At 35.7% G+C, this 17,253-nt stretch overlaps 1 protein-coding gene across 2 annotated transcripts in view; it reads left to right on the top strand.

Moving 5' to 3' along the window:
- The window catches only part of TLK1 (tousled like kinase 1), an 85,777-nt gene that overhangs the window by 30,684 nt on the left and 37,840 nt on the right, over positions 1 to 17,253 (top strand). For both annotated transcript variants that reach the window (XM_081313328.1, XM_081313329.1), the window contains exons 3-6: positions 674 to 745; positions 5,599 to 5,674; positions 7,029 to 7,075; positions 13,965 to 14,051. In XM_081313328.1, the coding sequence (XP_081169454.1) occupies positions 674 to 745; positions 5,599 to 5,674; positions 7,029 to 7,075; positions 13,965 to 14,051 (282 nt within the window). The remainder of the gene's footprint in view (positions 1 to 673; positions 746 to 5,598; positions 5,675 to 7,028; positions 7,076 to 13,964; positions 14,052 to 17,253) is intronic.

The raw sequence follows: 17,253 nt of genomic DNA, 5'->3' as shown, positions 1-17,253 counted from the left end.
AAATCATTTGAGCATCATAACACAAATGCCACACTTTCATACTTGTGTCAGATAATGGAATACTGCACAAATATGTAAGAGTGCGGTTGTCTATCCAGACATTATTGTGTGTGTGTCCTCATTTTTGCACCATTTTGGCATGTTGCAGACTCCACTGATGCCCAAAACAAGGGTTGTTGAAGAGAGGGCATTATTCTCTTTCCTGTTGCTCAACTTAATGGATAAAATTCCAGTGAGATTAAGCTTGCTTTTATTATGGAGTATTTTCACAAGAAGCTAAAAATGTTTTTATGTACCTAGCCGTATTCATTGCCACAATTTTTTTATTTTTAATTGTTGGTTTTAAACTGTTAGTTTTTAATTGTTAGTAATCAATATTTCACTATACCTATCATCATTATTATACACAATTTTCCTTCTTTAATGAAAAATAGTGTAAAATATAAACGTTACTAAATTTGTCATATAGAATCTTATTTCTCACATTTGTAAACATCTATAAATAGTTGCAATTGTGACTGCTTGTTCCACAACTGGTCATATGCGATGACCAGAGTATGTGTGTATAATCATTCATTTTTCAAACCATGAAATCTATTAGTAATGGATTATTTGGCATATAATAAGCAATTTCACACAGTTGATGCTTTTATTTCTTTTATTTATTCTCTAGGCCTCAACTAATAATGAGAGTTCTAACCACAGTTTTGGCAGCTTGGGATCTCTAAGTGATAAAGAATCTGAGGTATGAAGTAGTTAAAAATATTTAAGTGAGCATTTCTAATCTGTCATTTATACTACTGAGCTCAGTAGAAGATAGACACATTTAGGAGGGTTTCCTGTCTAATTATAATTAGAATATTTGCATTAAAGATATGGAGAAAATTGCTGCACGTCCTGTCAGAATTGATGCACTTAGAGGAAGATTATTTCAAAATGATGTATTGCTTCATTGTGAATTAACTGATTATTTTTAAGCAAGTGAAATTTTTGGATAAAATTATGAGCCATTCAGATTTTCTTAACAGTTAATGTAGAAAAGAATATACACACACATCAGGCGGGAGAGAATAAGGTGAATAAGCCATATATCTTAGCCTTGTTTTAACCTATTAGGTGAATAAAAGAATATGTTGCTTACAAGATTACTGATTTATTCAGGGACTGTTATGGATAAAATCCAGTCTGATCAAATACCTGAAAATTTTGTTATTAGATTTGAGATAATTGATAACATTTTTATTCTTAAGAATTGTAAATAAGAGAGGTCATGTCTTTTTATATTTCTGCATTTCTGTTGTTTTGATGATTTGACACTTTTTTCAATCTATTAACAACAGGGAACTTCATTTTCACATTTCTAAAACCTTAAACAAGGTACTATTACTGAAAATGTTTTAATTAAGCAGTTTGTTTAATAAATGGTTCCAACTTATTTAAATATTGACCATGTATGTTGGAGTTATATGTTAAAATCAGGCTGCTGTCACTGGTAGACTTTCTTCTTCCTGTTCCTCTATTCCAGATTAATAATAATAATAATAATAATAATAATAATAATAATAATAATAATAATAATAATAATAATAATAATAATAATAATAATAATAATATAATCTGCTGATGCTGCAAGAAGATTGCACAGACTGAATACAAGCAGTGGCATGACAAAGTAGCAACAATGGTGCATTGGAAGATCTGCAAGAAATATCATTTGCCTGTAAGCAAGAACTGGTGGGATCATAAAATAGAGAAAGTCATAGAAAATAATAAAGTTAAACTGCTCTGGGACTTCAGAATTCAAACAGACAAGCACCTGCAACATAACACCCCAGACTTAACCATTGTCGATAAGAAAGACAAAGAAGTCTGGATAGTGGATGTGGCAGTGCCTGGAGACAGCAGAATAGATGAGAAAGAACTGGAGAAGATAACAAAATACAAAGACCTACAAATAGAAATAGAAAGACTGTGGCAAAGGCAAGGAAGGGTAGTACCAATAGTAATAGGCGCCTTGGGTGCAATCCCAAAACAACTAAAGCACCACTTGAACACCATTGGCATTGACAAATTCACCATTAGTCAATTGCAAAAGGCAGCCTTACTAGGAACTGCTTCCATCCTGCGACGATATCTGTAATACCATCAAACATCCACATCTGCTTATCCCAGGTCCTTGGTAAGGACTCGATAGGTAGACAAAAATGCCAAGTCCAGTCTGAACATCTGGCTGACTGTGTGATGATCAATAATAATAATAATAACAACAATATGGAAGGGACCTTGTAGGTCATCTAGTCCATCCCCCTGCTCAGGCAGGAAACACTATGCCATTTCAGACAAATGGCTGTCTGGTCTCTTCTTAAAAATTTCCAGTGTTGGAGCATTCACCACTTCTGGAGGCAGGTTGTTCCGCTGGTTAATTGTTCTGTCAGGAAATTTCTCCTTAGTTCTTAGTTGCTTCTCTCTCTGTTCAGTTTCCATCCGTTGCTTCTTGTCCTGCCTTCAGATGCTTTGGAGAATAGCTCCCTCTTCTTGGTGGCAACCCCTGAGATATTGGAACACTGCTATCATGTCACCTCTGTTCTAAAAGATTCCCAAATCCTGTAGGAATAGATGTTGATGTTGTTTGTGAGGTTGTAGGAAAAAGAGGCTTGAAACATTGAGATTCAAACCACAGTAGTAATTTGAAAATGGCAAGAACATTAATTTCCGATGACTTATGATTATGTTCAAACTGTCTGAAAATTAAATGCAGATAATGACTGCATTTGAAGAATGAAACCAGTTGGCTTGGGAGGCTTTGATTTTTTTTTTTAAAGAACTCCTATGTTCCAGTCAGCATTTGGGGATTTTTAAAAGATTATTTTTATCCTGCTTGTTAGACCTGTCCCAGCTTGGGGGTTTAGGAAAGAAAGACCCTGGACTCTATTTGTAGCAAAATGTACACTTTTACTAAAGCCAAGTGGTTGCAGTGTATGTAAAGCCAGATCTGAGGATTCCCGCGTAAAGTTTTCTTTCCCCTTCTCCCAGCCCCCCCATCCCTTGGTCATTGTGCTAATGTCCAGTGAAGTTTGAACTGGTTGTTTTGGATAGCATTTTAAAAGTTTGGCACCTCTGGTTTGCATTCCGTTCCCATCCGTGTGTCCTTGGATTGTTCAACTGTTGTTTTTGGTTGGCACTTCTGGTTCCTATCATTCCCCTTCCCTACATCCTCCCTCTCTCCTCCCATACTTTATGGCAGGCTGCCATCAAAGCGAAGCTGGCTGAAGTGGTGTGATAGCAGATCTGACACTTCCTTTAATACTTTTGTAAGTAATTTAAAGAAAGCAAACGTACCTAATATTTCTTCTCCTATTTTCACCCTGTGAGATGAGTTGGGCTGAGAGTGGCTGAACAAAAGTCACCCGTCAGTCTTTCGTGCCTAAGGTGGGACAGGTAGTTCTGTCATGAATAATTGTTGACCTCTGAAATGTGAAGACAATTTCTTCCCACACACACTTGTTCAGGGTAGGAGTGGAGCCCAGGTCAGACATACCAGACCAGGAAAACTCTACCAGAAGACTAGAACTACTGTTACTGTGATTGGATGGAATAATGGAAGTCTGATTATGGTATACATACCGTATGGTATATACTCCAGTGAATTAGGGAGATGCCTGCCTGAGTTGCTTGTGAACGTTGTTTCTTTATTCTGGGCTTAAAAAATAGTTTAGTCATTTTGCCTTAGTAATTGTTCTTGTTTAGGTCTGTTAAGATCATCTTACTTGATTCTCTACAATTCGTCTACAAAGCAGGGGAGTGCTGTGTTGCCTTGTTGGTCTTCATTCTGTAGAATTGTTGCTTTATATTTCTGTGTTGCTGTTGTTATCCACTATATTGAATAAAACAGGCCGCCCTACAAAACCTTTTTAAGTAAATAAAATCTGACACATCTTCACCTTCCACCTCCAATTGTGCCCTCTCTCCTTGACTGCCGATCTGGGTGATTCTGTGATGAATTATGAATTTAGTGGCGGGTGGGATGGGAACCTGCCACTTGGCTCTGTTAAGCAGTGAAAGTTTGCGGAAATGATTGGTTTGGGGACATGAGTAATGACTCCTTAAGGAAGGAATATTATAGCCTTGAAAGATGTGGGGGTGCACTCTTCAGGAAGAGAACATCTAAAGATCTGACTGGTCAGGGCAATATGTGCAATGCTCCGAATCCCTTTTTAGGGAAGATTTTGCAAAAGGTATTTGGAATGTGAATACATGAGTGCTGGATGAGAAAGGTTACCCTGATCTGTTGCATTCAGATATCAGACCTGAATATGGGATGGAAGGTACCTTGCTCCCTTTCGTTCATGCTCTCTGTCAAGACCCAAATAAAAGGGAGTACAGCTATTTCGGTATTAGATTTCTCATTGGCATTCAGTGCCATCAGTCATAGTATTCTTGTGGATCAGCTGCAAGGGCTGAGATTGGTATAATTTTATAGTGATTACACTCTTACCTGAGTAGACAGTATTAATGATGGATGAATGAACAAGACCTTGGCTGCTCCTACATGAGCTGCTGTAGGAGTTTTATTTTTCTGCTCTCTGTGTTTTTTAAAAGCTATGTTGAAATGCTGAGATAGGTCATCCATCAGTTTAGGGTGAGTTATTATTTAGTCTGCTGATGATACCCTGTATTATATCTTTAACTTAGGCCAAGCAGGAGATACAGTAGATCTCTTGATTTATTATCTAGAAAGTGTAAAATATGAAACTGCAACTAAGTCCCAGAAAGTTGAAGTTGCGGTTCATCTAGGAAGTTTGCTTGTATACTATAGTCTGGCTAGTAAGTAAGTTGTATCTTACTTCTCAAAGGGACAGGTGCATAACTTGAGGGTTCTCATGGATTCATGGTTCCTATTGGAGCACCAGGTAGAGACCGTGGCTATGGAACACTTTGCTTATTTCTAGCTGGTCTGCCTATTATGTCCATTTTTAGAGCTGGGGACAGTGATTCATGCCTTCATTACCTTGTAGTTTGATATGTGTGGTGCAGTTGACTTAGGGGTGTCCTTGAAGACTATCCAGAAACTTTAGTTGGTACAAAATGCAGCAGTCTGTATGCTGGTAAGCAAGAGTGACTAATGCAGTTGATACCCCTATTTTGGTGCCGCATTCTTTGCCATATGGTATGTTTCCACTTTTTCTTTCCTTGGTCAAAATTAATATATAATTTCATTAACAAATGGAAAGGACTTTAAATGAACTATGTGGAAAGGCACTTAATGTTTTATTTTTTGTTTATAACAGAGTAGACGTATTTGTTTAGATACCGATATTTAAGTATATTTTTGGTATTTCTATACAAGCATTTTATTTTTTGTTTAAATTCTCTCAGATAAATTCTGTGTGCTAATACAATGACATCATCTTGGTAATTATGTAATTACTCACAGATGGTAAATAGGTAATTACATAGTTTTGTCTTACAAAAGTAATACGTGAGTTATAGAAGTAAATTACCCATTTTTGCTTCTTTTGGATACAGATATACAATATGTAGATTAATTGCTAACTGTTCTTATTTGTTGAAAAAACATTTTTTTAATTTTTTTGCCAGACTCCTGAGAAAAAACAATTGGAGTCTTCTAGGGGTAGAAAAAGGAAAGCAGAAAACCAGAGTGAAAGTAGTCAAGGTAAGATGTATTATTATGGAATCAATTTGATAATATGAATGAAAGTTGTCAGATGATTAAAATGCCACATTCAGTAAAGGTTCAGCTTTTTGAAATATTAGACATTGTTGTGAGTCTCTGTTTCATGGTTCCTTTAATTATTATCCACATTTCATAGTTGGATTGCCAAAATTAAAAAACAAAAACCCCAGTAATTAATATTATAACAGAACTGATTGATACCTATCAGTTATTAAGTTATTAATCCTAATAGTATTTTGAACAAGATAGTTGTTTGAATAGCTCTTTATTTTAATAAATATTTAACATTATGCTCGTATTTTTCCTTCAAGTGTTTTAAATCTTTTGTGAGACAAAATGAAATGTTAACTTAAGAAAAAAGCTTATCAGGATGACATTCAAGTAAAGATTGTTCTTATGTAATAATAGACTTTCAGGCCTTTTAAGTGAACTCCTTTGGAAGTATCAGAAGAAAATATTTTCAAATTGAGGATTTTGATTAGACATTTTTATTTTTATAATTGGTAAATAATATTTTAAAATTACAGTGCTTTAGTCTTTAAGAGCCATAACAATAAATAATCCATTTTTTTCCTGCTTCCAGTTTCCTCCAATAGTGAAAAATGATACAAGACATTTTCTTTGCTCCCTAAATTGATTCTGCTAAATATATTTCGAATCATAGAAAAATCATACAATCAGTTTGAAAAGATATGAATAAAAGCTAAATATAATTATTATAACAAGAACATATAAAAACAGTAAGCTACACTATATAAAAAATTCATGCTATTATAAATCTGTTAGTCATGAATTGCAGTTTTGTTTTCTGCAGCAAACTAATTTATTTATTTATTTTATTTATTTAATTGATTTTATATACCGCCCTATTCCCGAAGGACTCAGGGTGGTTCACAGGGTGAGTTAAAACAATACAAATAAGTACACTTTAAAATAGAATTAAATAAGACTAGCCCACAATTAAACAAATTAAAATTAAAATAATTAAAATTAAATTAAAATTAAAATTAAATTAAAATTAAAATTAAATTAAAATTAAAATTAAATTAAACCCCCCTCAGTCCAGGCCAGCAAGATCAAACAACCATGTTTTAAGGTCCCGTTAAGGTGCTATCTTACAAACTTTATTATATTTAAGTCAGTAGTAAGAATAAATATGGGAAAATAGATTTTTTTCTCATACTTCCCTTTCTCAAGTAGATAAATGTAGACAAATTTTATTTAAATATTTGCCAAATTAAAAGGAATATGCTGTAAGGAAACTTTTTAGGAAATATAACTACATTATTTATGTTTTTTTAACTATTTTTTCTTAATCTTGATTTTGTTTCAGGGAAAAACATTGGGGGACGTGGGCACAAAATTAGTGACTATTTTGAGGTAAGTTCAATTTTAATATAAATTATTTTGATACAATCTTTTATTTTGATTCTGATGAAAAGTATTCGTACATTAAAGTGTACTTCATTTGATAGGAAATTGCCTGGTATCTATTTTTAAAAAGTAGTTTCTAAATGGAGCTCATAATATAGTTTTCATAGCATACATAAATATTCATATACAGTAAGTGCCTAGAATACAAAATTATACTTATTATTTTAAGTATTACCAATCCAAACCATTGCCTGCTGGCTTCAAAACTATTGCCTATTGGCTCTAAATTCTTTTATTACTAACATATATTGTGCCATATCAGAAAATAGTAAGCACAGTAGGCAATCCTCAACTTAACAATCACAATTGAACCCAACATTTCCATTTCTAAGCAATACACTTGTTTTCCCCCGCTGTACTACTTTTCTTGCCACAGTTCTTAAGCGAATCACTACAGTGGTTGTTAAGTTGGTAATATAGTTGTTAAATGAATCTGGCTTTCCTATCAACTTTGCTTGTCAGAATGTTGCAAAAGGTGATCCCATGACCCTGGGACACTGCAGCCATCATCAATACCTATCAATTGCTCAGCGCCTGAATTTGATCATGTGACCATGATATTGATGATACAAAACATTTTCTTTGCTCCCTAAATTGACTCTGCTAAATATCGTGCTCCAACTGTTGTAAGTGTGAAAAATGGGCATAAGTCACTTTTAGTACCATTGTAATTTCAAACAGTCACTGAACGAATGGCTGCAATTGGAGAACTACCTGCACTCTTTACCATAGTTTCTTGGTTTAAAAAAGTTACTAAATCTCGTCATATCGAAAAGAAGGAATAGAGCCTAGATTGTCTTCTCTACCATGGCTATATACCAAAGCTTATTCTACCACTCACTTCTTAAGAGTCAAAGTTGAGGCTTTTAGTTATTGATTATCTCCCTTCTTGCTGCTACCAACACATTAAATCACCAAATTGCTAGATTTTTAAAAATTATTTCTTAATATTCCCAGCCAAATGTCTGATTCCTGAGCACATTTATTTTTATTTATTATACAAGAAATAACTTCGGGCGGCATACAAGGATAAAATCCCCATGCAAAAACAATATGAAAAGCAATAACTCTCCCTCTGGCAACAGCAATCAAATGAGCAACTTGATGGGCTCCACATCATTCTGGCCCATTGGCGGAGCCATGTCTTCAAGGCCTTGTGAAAGAGTGTCAGAGTGGGGGCCAATCCTATCTTTGCAGGGAAGATGTTCCACAGGGAGGGAGCCACCATGGACTTAACGCTTGATATGTATTTAAACTTAAACCCATATTCAACTTCAGTGTGTTTTCCTCAGAGAAAAATAAACCTAATCTGTTTAATGTATCCATTTATTCATTTTGAAATGACAAATAGAATGATGACTATAGCCTGGGTAGCCTGGCTCTTTGTAATTCCTCTCCGAACATGGAGAGGTGTTGAGATGACCCCCCCCAGGTGTATGTTTACTTCTCAGGAGGAGACCATGACATAATGGTCTCCAGTGGCTTTAGAGTTCTGGGGGACAAGAGAAAGTCATCTTTTAGCTCAACCACAGTCAGTGCCTTCAAAAAGACACTACATTTGCATATTTTCTTTTCTGATCACTTTTGGAAATTGCTTCCTAACCGCTTTTCAGCTGTTGAGCACCTTAGAGTCAATAGCTTTTACAACACTGGGTGAGTTGCCTTCGATGTTGGTGAAAGGAATTTTAAATGCAAGTTAAAGGACTGACTTTTGGACTTTTACAATTTTTCTGGAATAAATAGCGAAATGACGATTAGAATTTTTCTTTTGGAAAGTTGCAAACAGACTTAAGAGTCTAGATGGATTTGGAATTCAAAATGCTCTTAAAAAAATGATAGGATGAGATCTTGAAGAAAGTCTCTAAAGGGGCTAATGGATTACTGTTAAAAGAGAAGAACACTAGAAGGAACTAAAGATTTCTGCTAAAGGAGAAGACCAATTAAAGGATATTTTTGAACAATGGACTCAGAAATTAATCTTACGGGTATTTGCCTTTATAGACAGGTTGTGTTTAAAAGATGTTTTGGAAGAAGAACAAGTTTTATCAGAGGAGTGAAACTGATAAAGTAGATTTTAAAATGATTGGTTACAGGAACATTAGGAAAAAAAGATGCTACACTGGATATACAAATAAAACCAGCTAAAAAGGATATTCAAATAACAAGCCAAAAGAGTGAACTGAATAACTTTTCTATATTTAATTTACAAAAAGAAACTTACTAAAACTTTGAAGTATCTTGTGAGAAGGGAAAAAGAAAAAATGAAATCAAGTTCTACTATATTTGAAGAGATTAAACATCAGGGTTATTAAAAGTAAAAAGAAGGAATATAAAGTTGGTTTATCTGATTAAGGTTATAATAGTTAATGTTTTTATCTCTGGGTAACCTTTAATGGACTTTTTATGATCAGGACTGAACAAGGACTTGTTTTTAGATAAGAGTTGGAATGTGGGAAGAAAAGATCATTTGTTGTATTTTAAGAGAAGGTGATAAATTATTAAAATTGTTTATACTTGTGATGAAGGGGTAAGTAATTCATTTATATTCTATTTTTCTGTTCTTTTTTCTTTTCTCCACTTACTATTTTTCTTTCTTAGTTTGTATCTTTTTAACTGTAAATAAAATTACTGTGAAAACAAATTTGTATTAAGATCTTTGATAATTATTAAAAAGGGCCAAGAGAGAATTGAAATAAGCAACAATTTATGTTCAATTCCTCAATGTTACCCAAATGTCTTACTAAGGATGCCAAAGGTTCCCTACCAAATTAAATATTAAAAGGAGAGAATAGAGATCTTGAAGAGTTCCCCACTGCATTTTAATTACAAGGGAAATGATCCTATTGTAATTAGCAGAGCAGAAGGACTAGAATAAAGCTCTCATATTTGTTTAAGCCCCTCTTTGGGTTCTTTCTTCAATAGTGTCAAGTATCTCCTACGAACCTAGTGGTACAATTACATCTCTCAAATGGCCATACTGTAACAGAATTGGTCAACTGTCAGCATTCTTTAGTTCCTTTCCTTACAACACTGCCATCTGGTAGAACGTAAGAGGCATGTTCTTTCAGTTGAGGCACCTGCTGTCTAGAACAGCTGTTTCCAACCTTTCCAGCTCAGTGGACTGCTGCCGGTGGCAGGAGGGGAGAGGAGATGGTTTCGCACGTGCATACCGCTTTCATAAATGCAGTTTTGCAGGCACTCGCCCACCACTTCCACAGCCCAATTCCGAGTGGGCTACAGCCTGGCAATGGGCCACAGACCGGGGGGCTGGGGATTTCTGCTCTAGAACAGTCTCCTCCACCGACATACAATTGATCCCAACTCTTTTGGCCATTAGGAGACGCTTTTAAGCCCAGCCTTGTATATTGGAGTCAGGATGGTTGGATTTCCCATCCTAAAATAATAATTTTAAAATTGCCGATTGCCAACTAAGGGCTATCTGTTGTTTTGTGTTGTTTACCTTTTTTTGGTTTATTCAAGCTGCCTAGAGTCACAGTCTTTGAATTTAAATAGCAATGTATATATCCTCCACCCCCATCCTTTTCCAATATATCTGCTTGGTATATTTTAATGGGTAGGGACGCGGTGGCTCAGTGGGTTAAGACGCTGAGCTTGTCGATCAGAAAGTCGGCAGTTTGGCGGATTGAATCCCGAGTGCAGTGTAACAGAGTGAGCGCCTGTTACTCGTCCCAGCTTCTGCCAACCTAGCAGTTTGAAAGCACATAAAAATTCAAGTAGAAAAATAGGGACCACTACGGTGGGAAGGTAACAGCGTTCCGTGCACCTCTGGCATCCAGTCATGCCAGCCACATGACCACGGAGATGTCCTCGGACAAGCGCTGGCTCTTCAGCTTTGAAACGGAGATGAGCACCGGCCCCTAGAGTCGGAAACGACTAGCACACATGTGCGGGGGAACCTTTACCTTTATATTTTAATGACTTTTCCATAATAAGCATATAATTTATTGCATTCCATTATTGTTTATAATAGCAGTGGATCCCTTAGTAGAAATAATTGTTTCAGGTTCTTTCAATTAATTTGTCTTCATTCACAATGCAAAATTGTGAAATTATTTTTGGCTTTCAAACAGACAAACTAAGGCTTTCTTACAACATAATGCTAAAACAGATGAGAGTGGATTGGGTATTCTCAATCTCAGATTGTATTATTAGGCTGCATAGTTGAGAGATATTTTAGGAATTGTAGCCAATTTAGAACCTGCTTTATAGTTTGTTTTGGTCTGAATAGCAAATTTCAAAAGGAGGATTAAAAGTTTGGTGTTTTATGCTGATCTTACTAAAATGACTATCAATTCTACTTCCACTCTATTTTTAAGTCAACTATGGAGGCTTGGAAAAGATAACAAACTTGCTTATCTGTCTTCATTTCATCACTTATATTACTTACAGACAATCTTTTCTGCATAAAAATGCTTGGAAAATGGGATAGTACAATAGATGGTATGATTGGAACAAGAGATATGTATTTCAAGGCTCAGATAAAACATTTCAAGGAAAAGAAAACATTTCAGATTTCAATTTTGAATCATTACTGTTGCTACAGTAGTCATCTACTTTTAAATCAATATAATAATAAGCCAGTAGTGGAATTTTCTTGCAAATATATGGTATTTCAGATCAGTTTGTTTGCTGATACATGTCTTGGGCCCTTCAGACAACAAAAAACATACGGAAGCCAAACCATAGTGATTTGCTTATTACTATTAGTTTTGGGTTTTTTCCTTCAGTCATCCCTCTGTGCAAACAGTAATCAAGGATCCTGTAATCTTAATTATCCTATATAGTGAGTTTCTTTGACTTGGTTTAGAAGTTATGCTAGAATAACAGTTTAAGAGCTTGTGTATTTTTTCCTGGAAATTGTTGACGCCTTCCCTTTCGCTACATGTTCTCAGTTTTCTCTCCCAGTAGTTAGTATTTTCTTACATTTCCTTATTCTGTTTAAAAGTAGGTCCTTATAGCAATTTAGGGATCAAGCTGTATTTTTTTTCACCTGAGAAAGTTATGGCTTCTCTTATTTAATTATGGCATAACATTTTCCAGACAGATAGAACTCATTTTTCATTTAATCATCTCTCTTACCCTAGGCTTTGAATGATTACAGCTGGAAAAAAAACTGAAGTTATATTAGGCATTCTAATACATATTAGGCAAACCTTTGTATATTTGGTGAAGAAGCTGGCTAAATCAACACAACTTCTTAATTAGAAATCTGCAGCTGTACCAATACTAATACACAAATAGTTTGTCAAAAAAGTATTAGCATAGCTAAATTTCCTGTTAACTTCCTGTGCCTACATTAAGAGAGGAGTGTGCATTAAAAATGTATAGCTTATTTTTCCATTTAGTCATTGATAGGTAATAGTGTTGGGCTGAATCCAGTAGTATATAACCAGACTTCCCTTTGCACTATGTGGTTTTCCTTTAATCTTTCTCCCCTGCTCCCTTCCCTCTCTCTATGTGCCTTGAAATCAGCTCTGTAAGATTTTCTAACATCTAGTAGAGATTGGGGGGGAGGCACTGGGAATACGTTCCCGCTGATGGATGCCAGTGATGATATTTTTAGTCATTAAAGTTCAGCTTCATTTTCATTGTGCTCCTTTCATATCCAGATGGTACTTGATGTCAGAAATTAGTCTAAAACTATAGGTCCTGATTTACCCACTAGTGTTATAAAGAAAAATTAATTGGGGCATCTAATATTAACCTTAATAAGGCTTTCTTGAGTTTATATTAGCTTCCGAAAGGCAAATTTGTGTTCAGTTTTTTTAACCACGCAGTTTTTGATTTGTGTTATTGATGCCCTTTCAGCATACATGAAGTTAAGACGTAGAACTGAAAGGATGTTCATTTGATGGCTCCCCTATGCTAGCACTGATAAAGTTAAGCCAGCGGAAAGTTTGGCAAGCCACGCTGAGATCTAAACTATACGTATAGTTTAAAGCAGGGTTCCCCAACCTTTCTGGCTTTGCCGGTGTGTGTGTGTGTGTGGGGGGAGGAGATGGTTCCGCACGAGCAGCTGGCAAGCATGCATGTGTGTGCAGCGTGGTATGCATGCATGCCTGCTGCTCATGCAAATGGAGCATGCATGCACATGCTTGCCGCCTTCTCATGCACATGGGGATGCATGAACACGCGCTCACCGTTTCTGCAGCCCAGTTGCAAAAAGCTCATGGCCCACTAGTGCCAACGGGGCTAGAGAACCCACAGTTGGGATGGAACCCATCAAGTGGCTTGTCTGATTAATTGTTGTTGCTGGGGGAGGTATGAGGAGGGAGTTATTCTTTTTTTATTGTTTGTATATTGGGTTTTTATTTTTGTAAGCTGCCTAAAGTCACTAAGAGTAGGCAGCCATGCAAATTTTCTTAAATAAATAAGTGTTACATGATGCAAGAACTGGAACTGATTGCATTCCAGAGGGCTTTAAAGATCTGGCTTAAACCCTGTGCCCTGAGCTACAGTCTCTGAGGCCCATTGTGAGAAGTGTGTGTGCGCGCGCGCACACACACACACACACACACAGATATAGACAGCACCTAAACCAAACAAACTGTGAAAAAAAAGATTATTTATATCTCTTGAGAAAATATTTGTTTCTTCAAAGCAATTTCTTAGCTTTCAGATCGTGTCGTCGTTGGTGTTACTTTTGTCGCATTTAACATCAGTAGTAATAATCTAATAATCACACTTACTGAGAATAAAGCCAACAGTACATGGGAAGCAACAATTTTGCCTTAACTAATAATGGGGAGACAAGAGTTGATTATTTGCCATCAACTGATGCTTAAGTAAATAATACATCTTTTTTTCTTCTTAGTATCAAGGTGGAAATGGGTCTAGTCCAGTAAGAGGGATGCCTCCTGCAATTCGTTCTCCTCAAAATTCACATTCCGCCCCTTCTTCTGTAAGTTTAATCTATAGACATCATTATGGTCAGCATCCAATGTAGAATGTCTCGTGCATCTTAGAAACTAGTATTAGAGAGGCTGTTTTTATATGACATTGTTTGAGCAAAATTGTTTATCCTGTTGTTTTATGTCTTTACTGATTAATTATTTGGCCATAAATCTGTACAGAAATATAATTAATTTCCTTTGTTTGTAATGTCTGGGTTGAAGTTAACAGGAGGTACCTATAAGTCGATGCTTATAAGAAACACCAAAATTCATATTATGAAGGGCCATTGCAAGGAAATGTAAAGAAAGAAGTCTAAAAATAAACTAAAATGTTAGATGTTCCACAACCTAAATAAATTTAAACTCCTGAATGTTCAAATGTGGTCCATTGAGTCTTACTACTTCACAGTGGCATAATCTTGGAAGATGAAAGCTTATTTTTACTGAGGAGTTTTGTGGTTGCTTTTGTTTCATCAACTGGGAGGGAAACACTTATAAGCTATTTAAAAATAAAAAAAACTTAAAATTCAGGGAGAGAAGCTGCAATATCCAAGGGAGGTAAACAGTCTTTGCAATTATATCACTTATATATAAGAGAAAGTACCCAGTTTGTTTGTTTTTTAAAAAAATAATAATAATTGTAATTGCCAGTTTTACTTGGGAAAAAAGATTTCATTGAGAAAAATCCCCATCCCATTTTTTTTCTTTTCTTGGACATTTTATTCAGCACTGATAAAAGTTTTCCACTTTCATCATTATCATGAATAGCAGATATTTTAAAACCAGACAAATTGTTACCATCTATAACCGTAACCATGGATAGTGCATCTTTTCTAGCCAACAATCTAGCAAAGTGACTAGCATTTATACTTTGGTGAATTCTCTGGATGTCCTTATCTGTCCCTTTGGCTGGGGTTTCATAAAGCTTCAGACAGCTAAAAATGGATAAATCAACTTAGTTCATCAATAGCAGTAACGTTTTCCTGATTATTGTGTGGAAAATGCCTTTCATCCCACATCTATTTTTAGTTACTTGAAGTTGCTGCGTTGCTTATTGAAACTTAACACAATTTCAACTCGCTGTAATGGACAATAGTTGCTACTGGAAGAATTTGAAGCTAGCAAATGCTCTCAGTGTTTTTTTTCCATTGTGTCTCTTTATAGTAGGGGAAATGTAAGTCAACTAGCTTTTAAACAAAAAACAGTACCATGGGAACATCTTTCCAACAGTTTGGAATTTTCATGGCATAGTTATTGTATTTATATAGTGATGTGTAAAGTGTTTCTTTCTTCAGGAGTGATTATATTCAGTGCAAGAAAAATCAAGTAAATTTCTTGATATTCTGTGGTATTTCTAAGGTGCTTTATTTTTACTGATTTTTTTTTTAAAAAAACCCAATGTACTTTGCAATAATATCTTACGGTTTTTTGTGCATCATGGATACCTTAGAGGATGAAAAATAAAATTCTTGCCTGTTGTCTAATTGTCACCCATTGAAAACCTTAATGCAGATATATAACTTTCAACAGCTTGCATATGGGTTGATTGATTTACACCAGGAGTCACATGACTTACAGTGAGGGGGGAAAAATATTTCATTGTCTGCTGATTTTGTACGTTTTGCCACTGACAAAAATGATCAGTCTATAATTTTAATGGTAGGTTTATTTTAACAGCGAGAGGCAGAATAACAACAAAAAAATCCAGAAAAACTCATTTTAAAAAAATTATAATTTGATTTGTATTTTAATGAGTGGAATAAATATTTGATCCCTTATCAGTCATCAAGATTTCTGCTTCCAGGTGTCTTTTTTTATTTAGTTTTATTCATTTATAACATAAAATATGAAAATACCAAAGCAAATAGTAGGGGACAACAGTAGAAAAAGGGAAAACAAAAAAGGTGTGAAGAAAGGGAAGGGAAGAAACAAAAGGCATTGACTTCTTACTCTCTCTGTTGCAGTAAAATCAGACGTTAAAATCAAATCTCAACTTTTTACATTTCTATAATAGTATGCACTAGCCATTTCTGTATCGGCAAATGGGTCTAATCGGTAAAATCCAAAATCATGATAACATTTTTTTCCACCTCAAGCACAAAGTCCAGAAGCAGTTTCCAAGTAGAAACAGAAGTACTTACGTTCTTTTCTTTTATCAATACGGTTAATTTGGCCATCTCTGCTACTTCCATCAGCATTTGTAACCATTCATCCATGGTAGGAATTGAGGCATCTTCCACTTTTATGCAAAGAGCAATCTTGCTGCCGTCACCATATATAAAATCAGAGTTCCAAATTTTTTTGCTCCCAGGTGTCTTCTATACAGGTAATGAGCTCCGATTAGGAGTACCCTCTTAAAGGGAGTGCTCCTAATCTCAGCTTGTTACCTGTATAAAAGACACCTGTCCACAGAAGGAATCAATCAATCAGATTCCAAACTCTCCATCTTGGCCAAGACCAAAGAGCTGTCCAAGGATGTCAGGGACAAGATTGGAGACCTACCCAAGGCTGGAATGGCCTACAAGACTATCCCCAAGCAGCTTGGTGAGAAGGTGAGAACAGTTGGTGCGATTATTCGCAAATGGAAGAAACACAAAATAACTGTCATCTCCCTTGGTCTGGGGCTCCGTGCAAGATCTGACCTTGTGGCATTTCAATGATCATGAAAATGGTGAGGAATCAACTCAGAACTACACGGGAGGATCTTGTCAATGATCTCAAGGCAGCTGGGACCATAGTCACCAAGAAAACAATTGGTAACACGATATGCCGTGAAGGACTGAAATCCTGTAGCTGTCAAAGCTGCTAACATTGAATGTTATTGCTTGACAAGACATGTAGCCATTTCATATGTTAAACTTGTGTATTGCTTTAAGAGATTGAGTTTAAAGTTGGGAGGGGGAAAGAGGAGGATTGTACCTTCAAGGCCATCTCTAACTAAAGAAGATAAGACCTTGGCAAGTTTTCAAACGGAAGGGAAACTGGTTCTTTAAATTAATTGGAGAATATGTTTAATGACAAAATTAGAAAGGTGGAGAATTGTGTTTTAATATATTGTGCAAGGGGGAGGAGATTTCAGATTCCAGCTTCCTTCGAGCAAGCATTTGCCGGTGTATCAGGCTAATAAAGGACTTTCAAGGTAAACAATGCCTCAGAGTCACATATATCGGAAACTTGACATCAGCGCCCACAAGGTCCCCCTGCTCAAGA

This window comes from Vipera berus (genome assembly GCF_964194415.1).
Source record: "Vipera berus genome assembly, chromosome: 1".
Classification (NCBI taxonomy): Eukaryota; Metazoa; Chordata; class Lepidosauria; order Squamata; family Viperidae; genus Vipera; species Vipera berus.
The sequence above is the reverse complement of the archived record's forward strand: the minus strand, read 5'-3'. Positions and strand labels throughout refer to the sequence as shown.